The sequence below is a fragment of the Carcharodon carcharias genome, chromosome 12, assembly GCF_017639515.1.
Source record: "Carcharodon carcharias isolate sCarCar2 chromosome 12, sCarCar2.pri, whole genome shotgun sequence".
Classification (NCBI taxonomy): domain Eukaryota; kingdom Metazoa; phylum Chordata; class Chondrichthyes; order Lamniformes; family Lamnidae; genus Carcharodon; species Carcharodon carcharias.
In genome coordinates this window covers 32,843,296-32,871,149 of record NC_054478.1, presented here as the reverse complement: position 1 = coordinate 32,871,149, position 27,854 = coordinate 32,843,296, and the positions used below count along the sequence as shown (strand labels likewise).

The window sequence follows — 27,854 nt, the reverse complement described above, 5'->3', positions numbered from 1 at the left end:
CAATCAGCCCATAAATGGCCAGTTAATTATGGAAAACAAAAATAAAAATACCTGGAAAATCTCAGCTGGTCTGGCAGCATCTGCGGAGAGGAATACCATTAATGTTTTGAGCCCGTATGACATACGAGTCATACGGACTCGAAACATTAACTGTGTTCCTCTCCGCAGATGCTGCCAGACCTGCTGAGTTTTTCCAGGTATTTTTACTTTTGTTTTGGATTTCCAGCATCCGCAGTTTTTTGCTTTTATCTTAATTAATTATGGAGATTGGCTAGCTGCTGCTGCCAGGTGAGTAGACTCTGCAGGTGTTGACCCACCCCACAGAAGAACGCTCAGAGGCAGGAATGCATCTTGCCACTGACCTGATCCATAGTATTCCAAAATTCTTGCTGATTTTGCCTTGATGCTGCCCATTGAGACCAGGAAGATCCCACCCAATGTGTCACATAATAGTGCAATGGCAAAATTAAATGTGCTGTAATGTATTCTGACGTTCAAGAAAATATAAGATGTTCATTGGAGTCTGGCCATGTCAAAAATTTCGCTTCCCTAATTCCAGGTATAACTACTGTCCACCTTTAGTAGTCAGCGAGATAAGCCACTTAACTGAAGTGAGTCTGTCTAAGAGCTCAATGCTCTACGTTGCAGTCACGTTGTTGACGTCTAGAGCTACCCATGTATTACAGAGAAGATTATTTATTACTGCACAGCATTAATTTCTATGACAATATTCTAAAGGTTTATAAAAACGAATAATTTTTAAATATCAATTTTGTTCTTGATGTAGGCAATACAAAGCTGTTGGGCAGGCATAGTGAAGAAAATAAATCAAAATTAAATTTAAAAATCTAACGCAAAAGTAGAGTGAAAGAAAATATTAACATCTTCTTCCCTACAACCTTCTTCATGTTTCATTGTGCAGTGGTTGTCTGCATCAATGTGCAGGGATTGGAATAGTTATCCATAAAGGAGATGGATGTTTACATCCAGGATTAAACAAAGCTTTGTAATTAAAATCCAAATGTTAAAGCAATTGTATCCAACAGTTTGTGCTTTGTCTGCCAAAAATCAAGCACAGGTATTTTTTGATGGTGAACTATGTACAAGGAATGCTGTATTGGAATGGTACCATCTTGTCTTTGTCCAAAACTGTTCTGTATTACAGCCATACTGCAGATGTAACTGCAGAGATCTACAATCCATCATCTACCTTAGAAACATTTTCCCATACACTCTCTTAGCCCTGTTTAACCCACCAACATGCAGCTCCAGTGTTATGCTTTGTGCTACGTACTGATGAATGCTTAATTCCCACTGCTCCATGAGTGCATTCAAATCCCATCTTGACCAATATGCATCCTCACAAATATTGAAATGGCAGCAGAAAGAGCTGGCAATAAAGAGCAAGGCAGTCAACATCTCAAACAGACAAAACAGGGCTGAATACAAAAGCAAAATACTGCGGATGCTGGAAATCTGAAATAAAAACAGAAAATGCTGGAAATACTCAACAGGTCAGGCAGCATCTGTGGGCAGAAGCAGAGTTGATGTTTCAGGTCGATAGCCCTTCAATAGAACTAAGAGGGCTGAGTGTTTTGGCTGAAATCAGAACTGAGTTCTGTTGAGTGACCCCATCCAAAATGTTAACTACCATTCTCTCACAGGTACCAACATTCCTGCTTTAATTTCCAAATCCCTGCATTTGTAGCTGGTCTTATTATCTCATGAATAGTAAACTTTGCTATTTTTTAAAATGTTAACAAGGCTAAAAGGAGTGAGATCGGTTTTTTTTGAAAAATATCATTGAGTAAAATGAAAAATTGTACTGTGCAAAAATCTGCTTCATGATGTGATTGCCTAGAGAATTTGAAAGTGCATGAACGTTGATTGAAACAACAGCAAAAATTAGCTTGCATAGACAAGAGGAACAAGTTGAAGTCATACCTATACTGGACCGCGTGTTGGAACGCTCCATTATTGTCCTTTTGCTGGGGTTATTTAGGACCGAACGCTTGGCCAGTGATATGTCGGCTGTCACACGTGTAATTGATATCCTGTAACAAAAAAGCAAGCAAGCAATATTTGTTCAGTCAAGTGGTTTTGCTAATTGTGATCAATTGTTGTCGCAGGTATTTAATTTACCTGTCAGTTCTCTGACACAATGAGCGCTGACTTAGAATGGCCTAAAGCACAGAGTATTTCTATTCAGAGTTCTGGCAAAAGGCCCTATCTGAAATTTTAGATGCCTACTGATAAGCCATGCATTTTTATTTCTGATTTCTAGCGGTCAGTTTTTCTTTTCATTACTGGAACTATTTTGGTTAGTAACTGCCGTGCACTAAGAATGTGCTTTACAGTCATCTGGAATTCTCCTAACCCTGCAGTATAAATTGCTTTTACAAAGTAATTCAATAAAATCTTCCTGTAGGCGTTGTGCAACGTGATTTTAAAACTTGCTCGTTGAAGATGCGAACATGGTCAAGAGAAGACAAGTCACAAAGGGCTGGAAGAGAAGTGTGGAAAAAGGGTTTTTGCCCACCTTCCATCAAACCGGTGCTTTAGGAAGTCAAAGAGAGCTTTCTGCATCATGTCAGTAACCTGTACAGGAGGGAGGAGGTGGAAAGAGAAGAACAGATGTTGATCAGAGAAAGAATCGCAGAGGATGAAAATAATTAGAGAATCCCTATGGATCTGTTCACCCCAACCTTAAAGCTTAACTAAAATGGTCGCAACAGAAAAAAGCCGCATGTAAAAATGGAAGCTGAATTAGTAGAACATATTTTGGGTGATTTCTGTGTGCAACTGTAAACAGCATGATTTTTAGTGCCGATGGGTACCTTGTCCTTTGGGGGGTCCTACCTCTAAGCCACAAGGCTTTGGCTTTGACTCCCCACTCCAAGGGCAGGATTTTCCGCACCTCGGGTGGGCGCGGCAGGCGGGTCTGGGAACGGCCATGATCAGCTCCCAACTACGATGTCCTGCTGGCCGGCCGATTAAACGGCCAGCCAGCGTGAAAGGTGCGCCGGGGAGCTCAGCACTGCCGGGGTGGTCCCGTCCCGGGAGGAATGTGAGCACAAAAGTCTGCGCACGTGAGGGGGAGCGCGCATTCAAAGCTCCCCGAAGGCACAGAGCTGCCTCAGGGAGCTGAAGAATTGTAGAAACAAAAATAAAGATTTCAAACGTGAGAGAAATATGTCCCCACGTGTGAACAGGGATATGTTAAAAACGATGTCCAAATTTATTTAATTTTTTTACAATTACTGTTGGAATCCTCATCCCGCCTGTGGATGAGGATTATTTGATGAAGGGCCATAATAGGCCTCATAGTTGTCGGTGGGTGCGCTGCCAGCTTTCATGCGCACCCACTGACCGAATTATCGTGCAAGTGCACGATGACTGCAGGACGCTCGCCTGACATCAGCGTGCGCTACTTTACGCCCGATCGGGTTGGACGCGCTCCCACCCCCGTGACATAAAACCCTGCCCCGAGACTTGTTGGCCATGGACGAACCCAGCCACTGGTGCAGGCAGGCCAGTGTGTAGCAGTGCCAGTCCCCAGGGCCAGGTAAATGGGGAATGTTAGCGGCAGGAAAGGCGTCCAACAGTAAAACCACCAGCCGAATCCAAAACTGATGGTCAATATGAATGTATAAAGGTGATTAACCAGCATTGTGGCAACCCCATGTAACATGAAAAAGTTGAAAGAGAGAGCGATAAACTGTCCTCCTTGGTGTATTTAATCTATTTCAGCAGGGTAAGTGTAGAATTTCTGCCACTGTGGCTGTTTGTGGGTTCCAAATATTGGTCTGTGGCAGTGAAAAAATGTGCACCACCAATCCACATGGCAACTGCCCTACCCTCACTTTGCAATTTAAACCATATGGAAAAGCCATTTCTTCTGATCTGAAAATAAACAATCCAAAAATGTATTCTATTTTTAAATTGACACATACAGCTTTTTAAACACTTTTCTCCCTTGTTTTTCACATGGTCAACTTCATGGTAAAATTGCTGAGAAACTGGCAATGAACTGGGGGTAATTCCTGTTCTTTACTCTGTTGTGATCATGTCCTTATATCCTCTCTTTATGAAGCCACCTGCCAGTCTAAATGAGTAACAACCCACACAACTGGGAGCAGCCCGACTAAAGACTTAGCTCTGATGGCATCAATTCTGAGAACTGTGGTAATAGACGTTCAAAATGCACAACGTCAGATTTGGTAGATCTTTGAGAAAATCTAATGTCTATGCTTGCATAGTATTTACAGCACTGAATCAAGCCATTCAGCCCATCAGGTCCATGCCAGTGTTTATGCTCTACATATGCCTCCTCCCATCCCTCTTCATCCAACACCATCAACATGTCTCCCTATTCCTTTCTCTTTCATGTGTCTGTGTAGCATAAATGCATCCATGCCATTCGCCTCGGCCACTCCATTTAGTAGCTAGTTCCATATTTTAACCACTCTCTGCATAAAAATGTTTCTTCTGAATGCACTACTGGAATTCTTAAACAATCTTATATTCATAAACTCTAATTCTCAGGACCCCTGTTTCAGCCAACTTGCAATATTTCTCCATTTATATTAATGGGCCAAAATTTTCCCATTGTTGGGCACAATGGGAAAAGCCAATCTGCTAAGTGCTTTTTGTATCAACAAAGGTTAACTATATACAGCTGGAGGGTATTGATTATATGTGCTCAGGATAGGAATCTGGGGAAAATCTCTCCGCTGGTGGAGTCATACCTAGCATAAAGGATGGGGGTCAGTCATCACAGTCCTGGGAGATTGCTGCAGGAGTTCCCCAGCTGGTGTCCATGTCTGAACCATCTTCAGATGCTTCATAAATGACCTTCCCTCCATCAAAAGGTCAGAAGTGAGGATGTTTGTTGATGATTGCACGATGTTCAGCACCATTCACAACTCCTCAGATATTGAAGCAGTCCATGTCCAAATGCAGCAAGACCTGGACAAAATCCAGGCTTGGGGTCTCAAATGACAATTAACATTCATGTCACACAACTGCCAAGCAATGTATCGTTCCCTCCGGGACACCCTGGTCCACTCCTCTATCACCCCCTACTCCTCAACCCCAACTTACGGGACCTCCCCATGCATACGCATAAGATGCAACACCTGCCCCTTCACTTCCTCTCTCCTCACCGTCCAAGGGCCCAAACACTCCTTTCAATTGAGGCAGCATTTCACTTGCATTTCCCCCAACTTAGTCTATTGTATTCGTTGCTCCCAATGCGGTCTCCTCTACATTGGAGAGATCAAATGTAAACTGGGCGACCACTTTGCAGAACACCTTCGGTCTGTCTGCAAGAATGACCCAGACCTCCCTGTCGCTTGCCATTTTAACACTCCACCCTGCTCTCTTGCCTACATGTCTGTCCTTGGCTTGCTGCATTGTTCCAGTGAAGCTCAACGCAAACTGGAAGAACAGCACCTCATCTTCCATCTAGGCACTTTACAGCCTTTCGGACTGAATACTGAATTCAACGACTTTAGATCTTGAACTCCCTCCTCCATCCCCACCTCCTTTCCATTTCTTCCCCCTCCCTTTTGTTTTTTCCAATAATTTATATAGATTTTTCTTTTCCCAGCTATTTCCATTATTTTTAAACCTATACTTTTATGCCCTGTTAGTCTTATTTCACTGCACCCCCCACTAGAGCTGTACCTTGTGTGTCCTGCCATCCATTCTTAATTAGCACATTTTTTTAGATAATATCACCACCTTCAACACCTCTTTGTTCTTTTGTCTGTGACATCTTTTGATTTTCTGCTCCTAACACTGCTTGCTTGTCTCTACAACCACACCACCACCCCCCCACTTCTCTCCCCGCATCCCCCCACCCCACCTTAAACCAGCTAAAATTTCACCCCTCTCCTATTTTTACTCAGTTCTGTTGAAAGGTCATGAGGACTTGAAACGTCAACTTTGTTCTTCTCCGCCGATGCTGCCAGACCTGCTGAGTTTTTCCAGGTAATTCTGTTTTTGTTATGAATCTAACCATCTCCCCTTGACATTCAATGGCATTACCATCAATGAATTCTCCACTCTCAACATCCTAGGGGTGACCATTGACCAGAAACTGAACTGCACTAACCATATAAATACTGTGGCTACAAGAGCAGGTCAGAGCTGGGAATTCTACGGAATTCACCTCCTGACTCTCCAAAGCCTGTTTACCATATACAAGGCATAAGTCAGGAGTGTGATGGAATACTCTCCACTTGCTTGGACTAGTGCAACTCAAAAAAACTCTAGAAACTTGACATCATTCAGGAAAAAGCAGCTCACTTGACTGGCACCCCATCCACCACCTTAAAATTCACTGCCTCCACCGCTGATGTACAGTGGCAGCAGTGTATGCCATCTATAAGATGCACTGCAGCAACTTACCAAGGCTCCTTCAATAACACCTTCCAAACCCGTGAACTCTACCACTGAGAAGGACAAGGGTGACAGATGCATGGGAACATCACCACCTGCAAGTACCCCTCCAAATCACACATCAAACTGACTTGGAACTATATTGCCATTCCTTCACTGTCACCAGGTCAAAATCCTGGAACCCCCTCTCTTACAGCACTATGGGTGTATCTAATCCACATGAACTGCTGAAGTTTAAGATGATGGCTCACCACCACCTTCTGAAGGGCAATTAGGGATGGGCAATAAATGCTGATCTTGCCAGCGACACACAAATCCTGTGAATGAATTAAAAAAAGTAACCATCCAAAGAGACACTTACTGATGTAGGTGGTAGATTGTTGTGTGGAGGTATGTACCTGTAATGTTTCACTTTGTGAATAAATCTCATCCAAGCAAAGACTAACTTTGGTTTCTTCCTTCACCAACTGGCTATCAGGATTAAAACAAAGTGCTCTAATGCTTTTACTTGACCAGTTGTATTCTTGGACAGTTTTCTCACATTTGCTTGGCCAGTGGTGGAGAATAGTTTGACAAGTGCCTTTTACATGAAAGGACTATGGTGCACAGGTTATGTGCAAGCTGAGCTCTTGTTGATGTCAGTTTTGTTATCTGCTCTGTGAAGGTTAAAGCAGATCAAAGAAGACCATAAGACGTAGGAGCAGAAGTAGGCCATTCAGCCCATCGAGTCTACTCCGCCATTCAATGAGATCATGGCTAACCTAATAATCCTCAACTCCACTTTCCTGCAATTTCCCCAGAACCCTTGACTCCGTTACTGATTAAAAATCTATACAACCCAGCCTCCACAGCCCTCTACGGTAAAGATATCCACCGATTCTCTAAACTCAGAAGAAATTCCTCCTTATCTCTGTCTCAAATGGGCGACCTCTTACTCTGAGATTATGCCCTCTGGTCCTTGGCTCTCCCACAAGGGGAAACAACATTTCAGCATCTACCCTGTCAAGCCCCCTAAGAATCTTACATTTCAATAAGGTCACCTGTCATTCTTCTAAACTCCAATAAGTACAGGCCCAAAGTACTCACCCTCTCCTCATAAGAAAATCCCTCCATACCTGGGGTTAACTTAGTGAACCTTCTCTGGACTGCCTCCAATGCCAGTATATCTTTCCTTGGACAAGGGGACGAAAACTATTCTCAGTATTCTAGGTGTGGTCTAACTAGTGCCTTGTATAGTTTTAGCAAGACTTCCCTATTTTTATATTCCATTCCCTTTGAAATAAAGGCCAACATTCCATTTGCCTTCTCTATGACCTGCTGAACTTGTATGTTAACTTTTTGGGATTCATGCACAAGGACTCCCAAATCCCTCTGTGCTGCAGCTTTCTGCAGTCTTTCTCCATTTAAGTAATATTAAGCTCCTCTATTCTTCCTGCCAAAGTACATAACCTCACATTTCCCCACATTATATTCCATCTGCCAAGTTTTTGCCCACTAACTTAACCTATTTATATCCCTCTGTGGCCCCTTCCTGTCATTGCTCACGACTTGTCTTCCCACCTATTTTTGTGACTACTGTGAAAACTGACGCAAAGTATTTATTTACCTCCTTTGCCATTTCCTGGGGGAGAATTTTCTCCCAGTCGGGGGGGGGTGTGGTGGGGGTGGGGGTGGGGTTGGGTGGGAATGCCGCCCCTGATCGGGTGCGTGCTGCTCTTTTACGTGGGTGGGCCAATTAAGGCCCGCCAAGCGTGACGCGCACCCAGGAGTGCTATGCCCTCCCTGTGCGATCTGGGGTAGTAGGCTGATTTGGGGCCTGCGCTCATTCATGTTGAAATCTCCCTGACGCACAGAGCTGCCTCAAGGTGATTATTAAAAATTTTCAAAAATCAAACTAAAGAAAAAAGAATTTTAAGACATGAGCTGGGACATGTCAATTAATTTTATTAAAATTCTTTATTAAACTTCAAAAACCTCCATGAAACCTCTTCCCTCCCGTGGATGACATTTCATGATAAATGGACGGGCAGCTCAGTTAATTAGTTTAATTGCTGTTTAAATGGCCTTAATAGGCCCTTGACAATTTGGCAGGTGCGCAGCCAACTCTGGTGCGCGCCCAGTGAACTCAAGATCTGAATGACGTGCGGTGACATCGGGACACACTCCCAACATCACCGTGCATCATTTTACATGTTGGCGAATTGGCCCTGCCCTCACTTGCCGACCTGAAGATTAGGTTCCCCATTATTATTTCCCCCGCTTCATTCTCTATGGGGCCTATGTTCACTTTGGCCTCTCTCTTCCTTTTTATATATTTAAAGAAGCTCTTACTGTTTGTTTTTATATTACTTGCTAGTTTACACTTAAAGTTTATTTTCTCCCTCCTTATTTTTTTTGGTCATCTTTTGTTGGTTTTTAAAACTTTTCCAATCCTCTGGTTTACCACTAAACTTTGCCACATTGTATGTTTTTTCTTTCAATTTGATACAATCCTTAACTTACTTGGTTAACCATGGTTGGTTTATCCCCTCCCTAGAATCCTTCTTCCTCATTGGGATATATCTTTGTTGTGAGCCATGAACTATTTTTTAAACATCTGCCATTGTTCATCAACCATCTTTTCTGCTAAACATCTTTCCCAATCCACACTAGACAACTCTGTCCTCATTCCTTTGTAATTACCCTTACTTAAGCTTAGCACAGTTGTTTCCGACCCAAGTTTCTCACTCTCAAACTGAATGCTAAATTCTGCTATGTTATGGTCACTGTTTCCTAGGGGACTTTTTACTTTGAGATCATTTATTAACCTGCCTCATTACACATTACCAAATCCAAAATAGCCTGATCCCTGGTTGGATCTACAACATATTGTTCTCAGAAACTGTCCTGAATACACTCTATGAATTCTTGCTTGTGGCTCCCTCTGCCAATTTGATTTTCCCAATCTACATGAACATTAAAATCACCCATGCTTAATGTACCACCTTTTTTACTTACCTTCAATATTTCCTGATTTATTCTCTGTCCTACAATATAGCTACTAGGGGGCCTATAGACTACTCCCATCAGTGACTTCTTCCCCTTGTTATTTCTTACCTACACCCATATGGATTCTACACCTTCCAATCCAAGTTCATCTCTTGCTATCGCACTTGTTCCATCTCGTACTAACAAAGCTACCCCACCATCCTTTCCTTCCAGCCTGCCCTTTCGAAAAGTCACATACCCCTGAATATTTAGTTCCCAGCTTTGATCTCCATGTAACCATGTCTCCATAATGGCTATAAGATCATACCCATTAACCTCTATTTGTGCCGTTAATTCATTTATTTTGTTCTGAATACTACGTGTATTTATGTAAAGAGCAATTAATTTTGCCTTTTTACCATTTTTCCCCCTTTTACCCCAGTTGCTGCTTGTTTTTTCTGTTTGTACACTCTGTCCCTTCCTGTCACACTCTGGGTATCATTACGTAAATAGTTGCCAGACATGGTTGCTATGTCTTTTTGCTTTGTAAGCCTACGTATCCCTTTTTTAGAACCCTCCCCCGCTCTATCAGCTTAAAGCTCTCTCTATAGCCCTACTTATTCAATTCGCCAGGACACTGGTCCCAGCATGGTTCAAGTAAAGCATGTCCCACTGGAACTGTCCCCTCTATTCCAGTACTGGTGCCAATGTCCCACAAATTGAAACAAATTCCTCCCAAGACAATCTTTGAGCCCGCCACACATTTAACCTCGTGACTGTTCCAGTTCTTTAGCAGAACCTCCTTTCTAGTCCTATAAATGTCATTGGCACCAACGTGGATGACAATAACTGGATTCCTCCTTTCCCACTCCAAGTTCCTCTCCAGCCCTGAGGAGATGTCCTTAACCCTGGCACTGAGCAGACAACACAGCCTTCGGGACTCACGCTCATGGCTGCAGAGAACAGTATCTATCCCCTAACCATATTGTCCCCTACCACTACTATGTTCCTATTTCCTCCCCCCACTTGAATGGTTCTCTGTACCATGGTGCTGTGGTCAGTTCACTCATCCCCCTGGCAGTCCCCATTCTTGTCCACACAAGAGCTTGCAAGAACCTCATAACTGTTAGACAGTTGCGGGGGTTAAGGTTCCACAAAATCTAGCCCCTTGTTCTCCATATCTGCTTCACCTGCAACCACACCCTCATGTCCCTGATCACAGAACAAATTTGAATGACCTAATCTGAGGTGTGTGAACGCCTCTTGATCAAAGTGTCTAGGTAACTTTCCCCTCCCAGATGTGGCGCAATGTCTGCAACTCGGACTCCAGCTCCTCAAATCGGATCCAAAGTTCCTTGAGTTGCAAACACTTACTACAGATGTGTTCGCTCTGAATCACCTTGATGTCCAGCACCCATCACATACTGCAGCAGCAACACATCACCCATCTTGCCATCACTATTGCATTTTATTTAATTTATTAATTAATTATACTAGTATCCCTGCTCTTTACATGAAGAATCCTCCACTCTTTACACGTTTTTGTAATTATTTTTTATGCCAGTATCAATCCTATACATAACAAGCTATTTTTAAGAAAAAGAAAAAAAACTAGAGACCTAAACACAAATTAAAGACCTTACTTTTACTTTAAGGCCTAGAAATACTCACCAATCCTATTCATTAATCAGCTGCTCTCTGCACTCTTTTCCCTCTCCGCGCTCTTTAATGGCCTCTTGCCTCTCTCTCAGTGCTCTTTGATGGTCTTTCGCCTCTCTCTCCGCACTCTTTAATGAACTCTCGCCTCTCTCTCCGTGCTCTTTGATGGTCTTTTGCCTCTCTCTCGGTGCTCTCTGATGGTCTTTCGCCTCTCTCTCGGTGCTCTTTAATGGACTCTCGACTCTCTCTTCGCACTCTTTAATGAAGTCTCGCCTCTCTCTCTGTGCTCTTTAATGAACTCTCACCTCTCTCCGTGCTCTTTGATGGTCTTTCGCCTCTCTCTCTGTGCTCTTCAATGAACTCTCGCCTCTCTCTTCGCGCTCTTTAATGGACTCTTGCCTCTTTCTCAGTGCTCTTTAATGGTCTCTCGTCTCTTTCTCAGCACTCTTTAATTGACTCTCGCCTCTTTCTCAGTGCTCTTTAATGGACTCTCGTCTCTTTCTCAGCGCTCTTTAATGGCCTCTTGCCTCTCTCTCCGTGCTCTTTGATGGTCTTTTGCCTCTCTCTCGGTGCTCTTTGATGGTCTTTCGCCTCTCTCTCGGTGCTCTTTAATGGACTCTCGACTCTCTCTTCACACTCTTTAATGAAGTCTCGCCTCTCTCTCTGTGCTCTTTAATGAACTCTTGCCTCTCTCCGTGCTCTTTGATGGTCTTTCGCCTCTCTCTCTGTGCTCGTCAATGAACTCTCGCCTCTCTCTTCACGCTCTTTAATGGACTCTCGCCTCTTTCTCAGTGCTCTTTAATGGACTCTCGTCTCTTTCTCAGCGCTCTTTAATGGACTCTCGCCTCCCTCTTCGCACTCTTTAATGAACTCTCACCTCTCTCTTCGCGCTCTTTAATGGACTCTCGCCTCTTTCTCAGTGCTCTTTAATGGACTCTCGTCTCTTTCTCAGCACTCTTTAATGGCCTCTCGCCTCTCCCTTCGCACTCCTTAATGAACTCTTGCCTCTCTCTCCATGCTCCTTAATGGTCTCTCTCCTCTCTCTCCGTGCTCTTTAATGAGCTCTTGCCTCTCTTTCTGTGCTCTTTAATGGTCTCTCTTCACTCTCGCCAAGCTCTTTAATAAATCACCGCACAGGCAATACAGGTCAGCAAGAGTGTTGACCAGACAAAATAATTATACAGAATTCAAGAATGGATCCCTGGGTGAATAAAGTGACTATGGAGGGTAAGGAGGGAAAGTGGAGTTGAGGTAGAATATCAGCCAGATTTTATTGAATGGGTGAAGAGGCTGGAGGGGTTCCATGGCCTACTCCTGCTCCTATTCCTTATATGATGTTTTATCCATGACCAGTTTAAACTTCAATTTGCACCTCAAAGTCTAAGGTGCAAGCTCAGGCTGAGGTATGAAATGATTCTGGTTGTGTGACATTAAATGTTCCAAAAACACATTAGATTCAACTTGAAATGAGCTGTAACAAATAAAAAGGGTCAGGCCACCTTAACTTGTGTTAAATATCAATAAGATAGTAAAGCACTAAAAGGTCATTATGCCCCATAGGCACATGTACAAATGAGTTCTGTTACAACTGTCACTTACAATTATCAGTGAGATGTGAATCAGATTAATATCCCAAAGGAGTCCAAATTGGGATCTTTACACACAAATATCTAGTCATTGGATTTTGGTTCAGTTCAGATTATTTTGGGTTCTATGTTGCCTGTTCTTTCAAAAAAATGAATAGCACAGATGTAGATACATTTAAGGGGAAACTAGACAATATGAAGGAGAAAGGAATAGAATGTCATGACAGTAGATTTAGGTGAAAAAAGGATGGAGGAAGCTTGAGTGGGCCATAAACAGCAGCATGGATTAGTTGGGCCAAAGGCCTATATCTGTGCTGTACATCTTACATAATCCTAAGTAATATGTAGGCTAATGTTATTCAGAGTGGCGTCTGCTTATTGGAAGACCACACTCAGGGGCGCCCCAGCTTGTTGCCCTACGGTGATGGGATACAGATACAGTGATGGAATCTGTGGTTTCAAAGCTTGTACTTGTTTTTGAGATAGAACTTTACTGGAACTGAAATGGAAACTCCAGTTAACTAAAAGGGCAACTGAACCTTCAGGTTCCTAGGGAAATTAAAGCAGAAACAGAAGCTTCAGCTTTCTGGGAAAACAGAAACTATTTGAAACCAGAAACCGAGTCTAGAACTAGGAGACACAGTTTAAAAATTAGGGGCCTCCCATTTAAGATGGAGATGAGGAAAAACTTTTTCTCTCTGAGGGTTGTTAGCTTGTAGAATTCTCTTCTGCAGAGAGCTGCAGAGGCAGGATCATTGAATACTTTAAGGCTGAGTTGGGTAGGTTCTTGATTGACAAGGGAGTCAAAGGCTATAGGGGGTAGACAGGAAAGCAGAGGCCACAATCAGTGCAGCCATGGTCTTATCAAATGGTGGAGCAGGCTTGAGGAGTCATATGGCCTGCTCCTAATGCATATGTCCGTGTGTTAGATAAAAAGACGCAAAGCCATTCAAGCTCAGATCGCAGTGATGCAGTACAGGTAGGCTGAAGAAGATGGAGGCTGGATCAAGGAGCTGTGAATTGGCAAATACACAACTGCTGCAGCTGCTTCTGTTACTTGAAGATAACATTGATGGATCCATGCTTTCAAGACTGTTAGGAACAGAGATAAGGTGGTTCTGGAGGTGTGTGCCATTTTGGTCAAGACCATGACCATGAAATTCAGGTTGGTTGCTTGCTGCTGTCGGCTGGGGATAAAGCTAAATCCTCAAAGAAAAGGAGCTGGAATTCCAACAGAGAAAGTTCATTGTTCTGAAGGGATTTGTGGCTAAAATTAGTGTCATATATGCTCAGTGGACTATCTAGTCTATGAGATTTATATTTGTTATATTGATTATACATGTAATTTATAGTTTACACTGACCACAATTTGTCTGTTAATTCATGTTTAATTTATGTTGATTTTGGTTTGATTGTTAAAGTAGAAGTTATAAAAAATGAAATATTGTTCATTGGTTTTCTCGTTGGGGTTGTTCAGCAAATTAGGTTCTTTTAGTTTGTTGGTCTCCACGGGGATCATAACAATATACATCTCTGAATTCTTGGACAGCGAGTTGCGGACTTCGTGGTACAGTGGATGGTTACAGAATGGCTTGTTTTCCCACACAGTGCATGCTGGGAAAGCCATCTCATCTTTTTCTCACTGAAAAGCCAAAGCAGTAAAGTAGAGAATACCTACTTTGGCACTCCCTGCATGCCTAATAAGTGCATATTAGGAGACTGCACACCATAAGTTCATAACTGACAGAAACTCATGGGCTAGTGGACTGAAATATCTCAATAAGTACTTCTGGCATGTGCTGGGAGCACTGAAGTGGAAAGTCTTCATTTAATCCGATCTCCAGTAATACTTAATCAGTTCAGCATTGAATGGAGGCCAAGAGACAAGGATAGCAAAGTAGCTGAGGCCATAACTGAGGAAGAGGTAGGCCACAAGTACCCTTTATTGGCCTTATTATATGTGCAGAAGAACAAAATATTCATCTTGCATTTTTCTTGTACCGTGTCCTCCTGTTACCCTACGGGGGAGGTGATGGCGTAGTGGTACTGTCGCTGGAATAGTAATCCAGAGATCCAGGGTAATGCTCTGGGGACCTGGGTTTGAATCCCACCACGGTAGATGGTGGAATTTGAATTCGATAAAAATCTGGAATTAAAAGTCCAATGATGACCATGAAACCATTATCAATTGTTGGAAAAACCCATCTGGTTCACTAATGTTCTCTAGGGAAGGAAATCTATCATCCTTACCTGGTTTGGCTTACATGTGACTCCGGACCCACAGCAGTATGGTTGACTCTGAAATGGCCTAGCAAGCCACTCAGTTGTAACAAACAGCTACAAAGACACAAAAAAGGAATGAAACTGGACGGACCACCTGGCACCGACCCAGGTACCGGAAACAACAGTATTCACAGCCCTGTTGACCCTGCAAAGTCTTTACTAACATCTGGGGGCCTAATGCCAAAATTGGGAGAACTGTCTCACAGACTAGTCAAGCAACTGACTGACACAGTCATCATCATGGAATTATATCTTACAGATAATGTCCCAGACTCCACCATCACCATCCCTGGGTATGTCCTGTGCCATTGGCAGGGCAGACCCAGCAGAGGTGGCAGCACAGTGGAATACAGTCAGGAGGGAGTTGCACTGGGAGTCCTCAACATTAACTCCAGACCCCATGAAGTCTCATGGCATCAGGTCAAACATGGGCAAGGAAACCTCCTGCTCGTTACCACATACCACCCTCTCTCAGCTGATGAATCAGTGCTCCTCCATGTTGAACATCACTTGAAGAAAGCACTGAGGGTGGCAAGGGCGCAGAATGTACTCTGGGTGGGGGACTTCAATGTCCATCACCGTGAGTGGCTCGATAGCACCACGTAGCTGCTAGACTGGATCTGCGGTGGTGAAGGAACCAACAAGAAGGAAAAACATACTTGACCTCATCCTCACCAACCTGCCTGCTGCAGATGCATCTGTGCATGACAGTATTAGTGGGAGTGACCACCGCACAGTCATTATGGAGATGAAGTCCAGCCTTCACATTGAGGATACCCTCCATCGTGTTGTGTGGAACTACCATTATGCTAAATAGGACTGATTTCGAACAGATCTAGCAACTCAAGACTGGGCATCTATGAGGTGCTGTGGCCCATCAGCAGCAACAGAATTGTACTTGAGCACAACCTGTAACCTCATGGCCCAGCATATCACCCACTCTACCATTCCATCAAGCCAGGGGATCAATCCTGGTTCAATGAAGAATGCAGGAGGGCATGTCAGGAGCAGCACCAGGCATATCTAAAAGTGAGATGTCAGCCTGGTGAAGCTATTAAAAGGACCACTTGCTTGCCAAACAGCATAAGCAGCAAGTGATAGACAGAGCTAAGCGATCCCACAACTAACAGGTCAGATCTAAGCTCTGCAGTCCTGCCACATCCAGTCGTGAATGGTAGTGGACAATTAAACAACTCACTGGAGGAGGTAGCTGAACAAATATCCCCATCCTCAATGATGGGGAAGCCCAGCACATCAGTGCAAAAGATAAGGCTGAAGCATTCGCAACAATCTTCAGCCAGAAGTGCTGAGTGGATGATCCATCGTGGTCTCCTCCAGAGGTCCCCAACATCACAGATTTCAGTCTTCAGCCAATTCGATTCATTCCACATGATATCAAGAAATGGCTGAAGGCACTGGATACTGCAAAGGCTGTGGGCACTGACAATATTCCGCCAATAGTACTGAAGACTTGTGCTCCAGAACTTGTCGTGCCCCTAGCCAAACTGTTCCAGTACAGCTACAACACCGACATCTACCCAGTTATGTGGAAAATTGCCTCAGTATGTTCTGTACACAAAAAACAGGCTAGCACAAAGGAAGATGGTCGTGGTTCTTGGAGGTCAGTCATCTCAGCTCCAGGACATCACTGCAGGAGTTCCTCAGGGTAGTGTCTTAGGCCCAACCATCTTCAGCTGCTTCATCAATGACCTTCCTTCCATCATAAGGTTAGAAGTAAGGATGTTCGCCGATGGTTGCACAATATTCAGCACCATTCGCGACAACTCAGATACTGAAGCAGTCCATGTCCAAATGCAGCAAGACCTGGACAATATCCAGGCTTGGGCTGACAAGTGGCAAGTAACACTCATGCCACACAAGTGTCAGGCGATGACCATCTCCAACAAGAGAGAATCCAGCCATTGCTCCTTGATGTTCAATGGCATCACCATCACTGAATCCCCCAATATCAACATCCTGGGGGTTACCATTGACCAGAAACTGAACTGGACTAGGCAAATAAATACTGTGGCTATAACAGCAGGTCAGAGGCTAGGAACCCTGCAACGACTAACTCACCTCCTGCTTCCCCAAAGCCTGTCCACCGTCTACAAGGCACAAGTCAGGAGTGTGATGGAATACTCCCCACTTGCCTGGATGAATGCAGCTCCCACAACACTGAAAAAGCTGGACACTGTCCAGGACAAATCAGTCCACTTTATTGGCACCACATCCACAAACACTGACTCCCTCCACTCCCAATGCACAGTAGCAGCAGTGTGTACCATCTACAAGATACACTGTAGGAATTCACCAAGGCTCCTCAGACAGCACCTTCCAAACCCACGACCACTACCACCTAGAAGGGCAAGGGCAGCAGATAGTTGGGAACACCACGACCTGGAAATTCCCCTCTAAATCACTCACCATCCTGACTTGGAAATATATCGCCATTCCTTCACTGTCTCTGGGTCAAAATCCTGGAACTCCCTTCCTAACAGCACATGGACTGCAGCAGTTCAAGAAGGCAGCTCACCACCACCTTCTCAAGGGCAATTAGGGGTGGGCAATAAATGCTGGCCTAGCCAGCGAAGCCCACATCCCTTGAATGAATAAAAAAAAATAATGGCTAGTCAGTTACTGTACTTAATTGCTATGCTGGAGGCATGGCAATTAAGCTAGGCAACTTATAAAAATGAATTTATATGATTTTAATCCTTGAGGCTTGAGAGCTGTGTGAGGATAGCAGCCTAATCTTTGGCTAATAGCTGGCCAATTATAATTCCTTGTTCACATCAGTTTTAACCGTGGACAGGTGTCTACTGCTGTTGACTCATGATGATTTTGTGTCTCACTTCTTTTGAAAAACTGATGTATAATTTGAATGGCCTATTTTAGATATAAATGAATATAAGTTAACCAGTTCTGTCGAAGGGTCATGAGGACTCGAAACGTCAACTCTTTTCTTCTCCGCCGATGCTGCCAGACCTGCTGAGTTTTTCCAGGTAATTCTGTTTTTGTTTTATAAGTTAATCTAACCTGTTGTACTCAGAACATTGTAACCTAGTTAGGGTTGCAATATAAAGCAGATGGAGTCACAGGTTTTATAAGCCTGGTAGACCACCTATACCCCGGGCTTTGCAAAGAAGGTCTTTACTTACAGATTATTGCTGAATAAATGAAATCTGTAGGGATTTTAGGGAAGAGTGCTTCACATTAACAGCACTACTTCTTAGCAGGAATGTCCAAGTGTGGCCCTATGGCCACAGGTAATCCCCGGTCCCTGACCAGCCATCCCTCAAACACCAGACAATTCATTTCTAGCTCCTCACCATTCAGCAAATCCTCTGATCACTCTTTCTTTGGACCAGAGTAAATGACCTTGCACTTCCCCCAGGTTAAACTCCAATTTACAGTGTTTTGCCCAACCACTCAATCTAACAATGCAATCTATATGGCCCCTGATATTCCATGGTATATACTTAGGTGACCCATGAATCCAAAAGTTTGGACATTGCTGCTTTAAAAAGCAGCAGATGCGTTATTCTGTAATTCCTATCAAGCGTCAGTTATTCAACATCCATCCTGAAGTCAAAAACCAGCAGTTCACACTCTATCATGAAAATATATTTGATCAAAAACTTGCCCAACAGCTTGTTGAAAAATAATTGTGTGCTCCTTCGTCAAAACTTGCTCAAAGAGAGGGCTTATTCAGAGATGTGAGCAAGCTACTTGATCTGGGTATATCTGTGCAGCAGCCAAGTGCCTTCAATACACATGATTCAAACACTTAGCTTCATTTTGCTGCTGTAAGCTGGAACTCCATCGGGCTTAGAGCCCATCTACGGTATATGTTTACAGGTAAAAAATGTTCTGGTAGAACAGTTCTAAGAATCTGAAACACATTAAGTTATATCTTTAACTTAGAGAATAGATTAACGGTCCTGTGAAAGTTAAATAATGTACTGTGATCTCATCTGCTGTTTTATTCCAACTTTTATGCAACTTCACTTCTAATAAATTGGAATTAGTAGTGTAGCTCTACTCAAACTAAAGTTACCACAATGCTTTTTAACCAATTTGGAGACGTAAGAAAATTTTGTGAAATCCTGCCTAACCCAATGGAATAAGCGTTCACTATTTGCCACGAGGTCTGCTGTCCCAGATATTCTACAGATAAGGTCAGCAAAAGTGCACCCTCAAACTCTGAGGAAACTGGACCCAGATGCTGTTCTGGGTTGCTGGTTGACAATATGTCTTCATGAATCCAATCAAATAGGTCAGACATTCATAGGTTGCGAAAGTACCAAAATTAAGTTGAGCACACTCTTGGGTTGGAATGTTCCATTCTGAAGTCTTAGTTCAGTGGTTGGCATTGAAGTGAGAGTGATTTCCGTGGAGTGGGGAGGGAGCGGTGAGATGACTGACCACGCTCGATCTTGCGCTGTTCAGCTAATTACATATGCATCCACAAGGAACTTGCCAATTCTTGCGGTGGGGGCAGGAAAGAAGTCACCATCCCAGCTATTTCCTCACGGGGTTGAAGGTCTGGACACCATATTTAAAGGGGAACCAGACAACCTGCACTATCCCTTACACCTTTGCCTGGCGACTGGCCCACCCTTCCCGGCAAACCCTTCCTCCCTTCCTTGGTCATCCTCCACTCAACTTATACTGTCATCACCCAGTCTGACACATAGGCTGGCATTTTACAGACACTCCCCAAAGATGACAATGCAGTGGCAACTCACCATTAATCATGGAAGAAGTCTACTTCACCAGTGCACGCCACTTATACACAGTTGTGAATGTGAACATTCTAATTTCTCACTGGCGGGGAACTTAATTTGGAGGGGAACTTCATTCCAGTGAGGTGGCCTTTTAATGAGCATGCATGACATGCTAATGTATGCAGAAGGGCTTCCTGGCATTGGTCGTTAGGAAGCTCAACCCGTCTTTAACCCTCCTTTAAAATCCCAAGAACAGAATTACTAACGTTCATCCCACTGTCAGCAATCTGATTTTTGTCCTCATGCCAAATTAAGCTCCCGCCCGCCCAGCTTCCTGCTGCTGGTGGGCCCAGAAAATTCTGTCCTGGGTGCCTTAGATGTTTTTCTAAGCCACCTGAAAACAACACTTCTGGATTTGATGAAAGCAAAAAGATTTGTGAGGAGATTTGAATTACCTGGTTCAAAATGATTGCCAGTTTCAGTCCCACGTCTACCAGGCACAGCATAAATGCCAAAAGGGCAAGCAATAATTTACAGTGGCTCACAGATATTTGAGAACTGAAAGAACTTTGCCGCACCTATTTATTTTCAGCATGACTGAAGAAAATGTAATCCAGCAGTGTCCCTTACCTCATAACCTTTCAGTGATGGGCCCACCAACACAACAGGCCTCATGGACGGCACCACATCATAAGGAGGAATGTGCTCAGTCTGCATTAATTAAAAACAGTAATGATGCATGAGATAATTCATTATATCCTAATAGCCCAAACAAGATAATATATTATTAAAATGGCAATGCTACTTTAGGATAAAGCACTTACAGTGCAACACACTATGTTTACTTCTTTATGTTCACAAAACTTTTATTTGGATCTTGTTAAGAATACACACCTTCCAAAGTAGTTTCTCTGTGGAGTATGACAGACCAATTTCCTGATATCCAGCAGAGTTTCCTAATGGAATACATTCACTGGGTAGACCTGAATACCATGTAGATTGCATGATTAGTGATCCATTGAGGAGCCCTTTAAATTATTACTTGGGAAATTCCTCCAGGAGATGATGGAAGAATACTTCAAACAGATCATTATTATGGAAACCCCTCTTTAGATTGCTGGAGGACACCGTTAGAAAATATTTACTCTGTCTATGTGTTGGCACTCCTTCACATCGGATGCAGCCTTTAGTTATATCATCAGGTTCATTTGCACACAGCAGTCAAAGTACTGCCACCCAAAGGTACATCTCATTTTTTTTTTCCCCATTTGACTTAATGTGGAGTCAAAGGGAGCAGGAGGACTCCACCCAGCTCCACATTAAAACTGCTTGCTCCTCTCTCAGGCTCACCTGAGGTGATCATGTAATTGTCCGAGCCACTCAAAGTCATTCCCTCTTTACAACTGGCAGGCTGCCGCTGGGCCATGAGGGGCACCCACAGTTCATCAGTAATTACTTGGGACAGTGGACCAATTTGGCATGACCTGCCAACAGCATCATTGGGCACGCGCAACATTAACTACACTGGGGTCACGCCAGATGCAATCCAATTGCTAAGTCAAGACGCTTTTCTTAACTATCATTGAAATAAACAGATTTTTTAAAAACTAGACTTTAAACTGACCTGTAATTTTTCTCTCTGACTGTTTTTGGTCTGGTACTTTGGGTAAGGCTTTTGATTTATATTTCTGATAGTTGTAAATAGTTAGATTCTCTGAATGTCGAATGGGCTTTTACTTGATAATTGTTAATCCCTTGTTATATTTAGCTGATTAAATCATTTGTCTGCAAGTATGTAACAAGAATGAGGGGGATCTCAAACAGGAAAACGTTTTTTCTGAAAATGTGTGAATTTGATCAAGTTCCACAGTTGTACAATTTTTATTCAGTCATTTGCATTTATTGGATCAACATACTTATTGACATGTGAATATAAACATTGTTAAGTTTGCTCGAAACTGGATTCCAAATGAATTGATTGGGTAGGAACAGAAAGATGCTGCAGTTCTGAGGATATCACTGTTGAATATATGCTAAACCTTTGTGTCTCGTGCATTTAATTTGTAAATGTATTGGTTATCATAATCCGTTTTCTCAAGTGCAATGTCTGCCATTTCTAAAGTGAGTACCATGGTGAGTCTGGAGGGCAGATGTCCTAGATGTGTGCTTCCAATGTGAAGCCTCACCCATTAGAAATCTACACTGAGAAATTATGGGTGCCCCCCTCTCGCAATTTTCTATCTAGTTAATTGTTAAAAACTCATTTGTCAAAACACAGAATGGGTAATTAACCATCTGGATATGCAGCTGCGAAATGCAGATTACAGAAAAAGTACAGCTTTCAGATCAAGTAAGACCGAGTCCACTTGTGGGAACTAGAAATGTCAAAACAGGATTAGGCCCTCCATTCCATGGCAGCCTCTTGCCCGCCTAATCCAGTTCCCTGTCCTTTCTCCCTAACTCTTATGTCCCAGGCATCTCTCTCCCTTTAAAGCACCTCAACTGATTCTGCATCTATGACCTCCTGAGGCAGTTCATCCCACATCCTCACAAGCCTTTGTGCGTGAAGATTTTTTTTTGTGGGTTGCCGTTACTGCCTTTATTTGAATCTTAAGGCAATAGGTGCAAAATAGCGCAGCGCCTCTTCTGGCAGCACTGCAGAAGCCCCAGGGGTGGGGCGGGGTGGGACAGGGAGGAGTGGGGTGGGGTGAAGGGTACGATGTGGCATTGGCCACCTCCTGCACAGTGCACATGGCCTTCTGCAAAGATATGGCTGCATGCAGGTGTCTCCCCTGTGTGTGCCAGGTTTGGCGTTATCCTGACATCACACAGCCCAACACAACTAATGTGAAGCCAGGATACCAAATCTGGCCAAGGCACAGCCAGCATCTGTATTGTTTACTCAAGGAGAAAAACAAGCCTGAAGCTGCAAGATGAGCTTTGCAGTGGCGTTATTTAAAGGATCAAGTATCTTGATTCTTCTTCAGTCTTCTGGAGAATTGAGGCAAGCAAAGCACAAGGTTACATCTGTTGGTAGCTTGTTTTGCCTGAAATAGGTCGTCAGCCTGGAGCCAGGGCTAGAGCTTGAGGAGCGCCACACCACATCAAGCATGGCTGACTGGGAAACTCTCCCGCTCTTCCCATCTCCCCCAGGCATATTGTAAAGATTTACAGGTCGATAATCAACCTGTTTGGTCGCATTATGGAAGCGCCTTCTGTGGCCATCAAGTCCTAGAGTGGGACTGGAATTCTGAACTTCCAGCTCAGAGGCAGGGACACCACCCACTGAGCCAAAAGACCTCCTCCTGTGTCTGGAAGTATTCAAGAGTGTTTCTGGAGGTGTTTTGATGAGTTCCTGAATTTGCCAGAGAGACGCCTCATCCTTTCAGGGGGCAGGGGAATTAGGTGATTTAAACACTTAAACATGGCAGCAGGTATAAGGGCAGCAGTGTGTGGGGGCAGGAGTGGCAGTGTCTCTGGGTCTGCAGCATGACAGGAAGGTGGAGTGGGCAAGCTCTGCACGGTGCCCTCCGCCTACTTGCAGTGGGACTCCTCCAAGCTCCTTGACAGCGACAGCAGGTCAGCCAGTGCACTAGGCATCTTAGGGTGCATGTCCATTCAGTGCTCTCCTGTATGCTACCCCAGTGTGAGCCTCATCGGAGTCCTCCGCAGCAGAACTCACCACCGGGTGAGCCAGAAAATGAACCACCTTTGACCCCTCGGCTAGTTGCAGCTCACTCATGTCCACATGACTCACCAGCTGTTGATCTCAACTCTATACTAGCCTCCAAAGTCCCTTCAGTGCCAGTATCTGAGCTGGTGGCTGCAAGAGTCAGATCAAGTGACGGGATTTCTTCATCAGCGCTATGCAGCTGCTTCCTCTATTCCTGCAGGGACTGCTGTAGCTGGATAGGAAGCAGGTCCTGGTGTCTGAAATTGGAACTCAGAAGGGGAAGGTTGGTATGAGGGAAGTGGAGGGGTGGAGGGGCATTGGGAAGCATGGTAACATCATCAGAAACTTGGACATCAGGCCAGGTAGCAGGATGAGTTTGTGCTGAGAGTTAAGAAAGGAGAAAAGGCAAGAAGATGCCATCTGCCTCAAAGGTTTCAATGACATCAAATGTCATGGGGTTTGTCACAGCCAACACCACGATGTGGAGAACCGTTACTTTTGTACAGTTCAAGAGATGTAGGCATCTTTGTGCTCCACCAATTCTGCCCTGCTCCCTTCCATTGTGTACCACCTTGTCCTGCAAGAGAGAGGGCAGAATGTCAGCGGTTGTGTTTGGGTGATGTGCCTGCCATAGCTGAACAGCTGAAGGTATTTGTAGGCAGCGAGAGGTGGGCTTGAGACTGGCAGAGTTGGTAGACGTGTGAGGGCGAGGTGGAGTTTTGAGATGTTGGGAACGAGTCCTGAATGCCAGGGAGTGTTGCTGTGTGAGTGATGATGTAGTGAATTGAGCAGAGTGAGAGGCTGGTGGAGTGGTGGATATGAGATGCCATGTAAAGATACATGCATTGACATTGGCGTGTGGTCATTAGACTTCTTGTGACATTGCTGCCAGGTTCTCAGGCTCTGGCTCCAGGAGTTAACCTTTCTGGTCACCTTCTCCCCCTCTCTTCTGAGGTTGATCCTTGAGGATCCATGGCACCTATTCTCCTACTCATCTGCAGCACTAATGTCTCTAGCACTCCATCCATCACTGTGGATCCGTCTGGCTGCCCTGGTGTTCACTTTGCAAGAATTTACATTGCAGCCTCTTTCTGTGCAGTTTCCCTTTAAGATGCAGCGGGCCTTTAAGAAGCGTAGGATGGCCGTACCATGTGGTCCGCAAACAATATTGCTAGGGCTCTTGTTGTGTCTGGAGTTCGTTGTCAGCTTTAAGAGCAGAGAGCAACACTGGAGGTGCACCAGCTAGCGCCGCACTCATTCAGATGAGGTGGGTACATGCAGTTTGTGTGTTGCCCACCTCAATCTCAATGGGCATGAGAAGTTCTCAAATTGTGATCCTCATACCCAAAAAACAGGACTATCCAATTTCTAGCCCTGGAGGGAAAAGTTAATCCTAACCACCTTCTCAATTTCCTTCACTACCATGAAAGGGCCGCGAGAAACGATTCTATAAAAACCCAAAATTGTAACACTCTCTTTTCTTAATGCTTGCAGCCATAGGTGCAAAAATTGAAGACATTCAGCAAAAATATGAAAGCAAAAATTCTGGCTTAAATTCAGCCTCAAGCCAGTGGACATTCTGTCAACTGATACTTGCTGTCACAAAGACACTTACCAGATCTATGCAAGTCTGTCAGAATTTGCAAATATTCCTTTCTTGGGCAACAATTAATATAAAAGCAGCATTGACGTGACCAAGTCATGCAACTGCAGATCACAATACTCTACAACATATGGGTAACTATGTTCATAGAAATATTAATTCTGTCACTGCTAGTTATGTAATTTGACTTTGTGGCAGTTTTATCTCATATTTAATTTTCAGGGAATCCATTGTTTGGTTAAAATAATTACATTAGTTGCACCCAAATGTCACATAATACAGTAACTTATGTACTAGTCCAGGAATAACCAGCATCAGACTAGTCAGTCACACATTGGTGTCTCACTAAATGAGGCTGAATGATGCCCTTTTTCTGGTTCTTTTAGTACTGTCTTAGTGGATTATAAAATATTACATATGTAAAGCCACAAAATGTAGCACAAAACCAACACTGCTGTCCTAAGATTATTGTAGCAATTTTAACCCGGAGGCTGGGCACAGAGTTACATTTGTCCATGGGACTCACCCACCAAGGCTATGCTGTCTTCCCACAGGTTCTGAGTTTAACCTGCTCTCCTGAAGGGCACCTGAAATCAGTGACACCATTCTTTAAATATGCAAATTGGGCTCCAATATTGTCATTCAGGCCAGACTGCTGTTTTAACCAGTGGTTTGTAGAGAAGCCTTTGTGATTTTCTGACCAGGCCAACAAAGTGGGAAGAGGAATCAGGGCAAAAAAAAAGAAGGCCCCAATACTCAAGTTGTTTCAATTTTTTAACTCTCCCCATGAGACCTAGCTGAGTCCTCCAGGCCCTGCAGGGAAGTTTAAGCCTTCCAAGCCAGATCCACTCCCCTCTCCCATATGGCAAGGCCCTCCTGAACCCTCTCTCGGAGACTTACCAGAGTCCTGAGGAATATCCCTTCTATCCACGTGCTCCCATTATGCCATTTCCCACCGGATTTGGGCATGAACCTGACCTAGGCTATGCCTAGGAATTGAAGTCTCCCAGGCCTCGTGATGCCCATTTCAGGCCGGTTCTTTGCCCGCCTTGGCCCTCATTCACCCGACTCCCATCATATCTTCAAATCAGTGCTTTATTTCCTAGATATCGCCAGATGACGGGCTGTGACTTTCTCGGTCCTGTTAAGCTATCTTCCTGTCAACATGATTCAGTCTTTGCTAAAAAAAGCATTTTAGAAATGGCCAGAAAGCAAAACATGCATGAAAAGAAATTCTAAATTTTATGAAAAGTCTGTGACAGGTGAGCAGAAAATAGACCAACCTCCATTCATTTCAAAATGTTTACACTCTAATGCTGTAGAAAACACACTCAGCTCTCATTATTACAATGGAGTGAATGAGACAACTCACTGCTGGAGATAGCCTGACACAGGACTACCTATGTTGAAAGCCATGAAAACAGCAACAGGATGGAAAACACACTCACCACTTTTTGCTTCTGTTTTGCTGCAAAGGGAAAAAAACATTTTTTAGGAACAAATGCTCTAGTCATGGATATCACTATATGCAAATTCAGTTGCATCGAATCTTAAGCATTTGATCATTTAAGGTCATTCCAGTTGTCAAAATTTGCATAATGTGAAATTAAATTCATTGTGTAATAATTGCAAATAATTATATTGCAGAAACTATGCACAGAATGTTTTTATATTAAACATACATATATTTGGGTTGTGCTATCTTTCTGTAGCAAACTCAATGATATAAAATTCAACAAGGCAGAATAACAAGACATGATGCAATGACACTGCAGTTTAAATCAGACAAGCTTGGCACCCACTTTGGACTGGATCTACTTTCAGTCACATTCCCTGTACTGAATAGCATCCTTCTATCAATAAAACAGTAAGAAACTCATTATATAAACATACAAGAGTTCTTAGTGTTCAGAACACACTGATAAACCACTTGAGTTTCACTCTCATGGTTTATGACATTTTCTGAACTCCGTAATGTGTTACTCTGCCATGCAATGCACACAGTGATCAGGTATTCTTGGAATACCCTAAAATACCTACAGAGTTAAAGTCAGTTGAGCAATTGCAAGTCGAATACTCCAGGTGTGATTTAAATAGCAAGAACAAATTCACCTGCAGAAGGGGAGGGAGAACGCCACGTACCAGACACCATGTCACCGAGGCTGGAAGAAGAGTTCCCACTGGACTTCCTAATAAAAAAAATATTAAGGGAGAGTGAGTAACAGTTGAAGAATGTTACTGGCTGTTCAGTTCACATGTACACGATCAATTATCAGAAAATATACGTTTATCTGGATCATTTAACAGGCCTATCAAGTCTCACTCATTTACAGCAAGGCTCACTCATTTTGGTTAAAAAGTGTATCCTACTTTTATGTAGCTTGCTCTTAAAAGATAAATAGGTGCTGCATTTATAAGGGTTTCTGATAATCTTGCTCCTAAATAGGTCCCGACTGATTACAACTCCAGAGGTGTGAAGTGTCACCATTTTGGCATTGACTGATTTTTAACAAAATTATCTTAGAAAGTTATAATCAGGATATTCACAAAACAGACTCTCTAGCCCAAAGCCTAAAAAGCAAAGCTCTCTATGAATTGGAATCAGAGAATACAAATTTAATACTATTCTGCTGCCTCCCTCAATAACATATGGAAGTTCTAAACTAGAATAAAATAATCAATGGTATGCACCAACAATCATATTAAGTCAGAACTAATTAGAAATATATCCTTCAAAAATTTGTAGGTACATGGGGATTACTCTCTGAAAGAGCTGGGGGAGACTTGATGGGCCCAATGTTCTCCTTCTGTTCTGTACCATCATACGATCCTATGAGAGCTGTTATTATGAAATTAATAGCTATTGCTAATTTCCACAGGTATAACGAGAACTCCAGGAAAAGGAGAGTGCCAACTTCATCATAACTTCATTGGACAAAAGGATGATG

At 43.4% G+C, this 27,854-nt stretch overlaps 1 protein-coding gene across 5 annotated transcripts in view; it reads right to left on the bottom strand.

Moving 5' to 3' along the window:
• Nucleotides 1–27,854, bottom strand: part of cacnb4a (calcium channel, voltage-dependent, beta 4a subunit) — a 205,855-nt gene that overhangs the window by 52,064 nt on the left and 125,937 nt on the right. For 4 of the 5 annotated variants that reach the window (XM_041201270.1, XM_041201274.1, XM_041201272.1 and 1 more), the window contains 5 exons: nucleotides 27,019–27,095; nucleotides 26,355–26,374; nucleotides 20,261–20,341; nucleotides 2,540–2,598; nucleotides 1,945–2,054 (listed from right to left, as the gene is read on the bottom strand). In XM_041201270.1, coding sequence (XP_041057204.1) covers nucleotides 1,945–2,054; nucleotides 2,540–2,598; nucleotides 20,261–20,341; nucleotides 26,355–26,374; nucleotides 27,019–27,095 — 347 coding nt within the window. The remainder of the gene's footprint in view (nucleotides 1–1,944; nucleotides 2,055–2,539; nucleotides 2,599–20,260; nucleotides 20,342–26,354; nucleotides 26,375–27,018; nucleotides 27,096–27,854) is intronic. The other variant, XM_041201271.1, reaches the window with a different exon arrangement.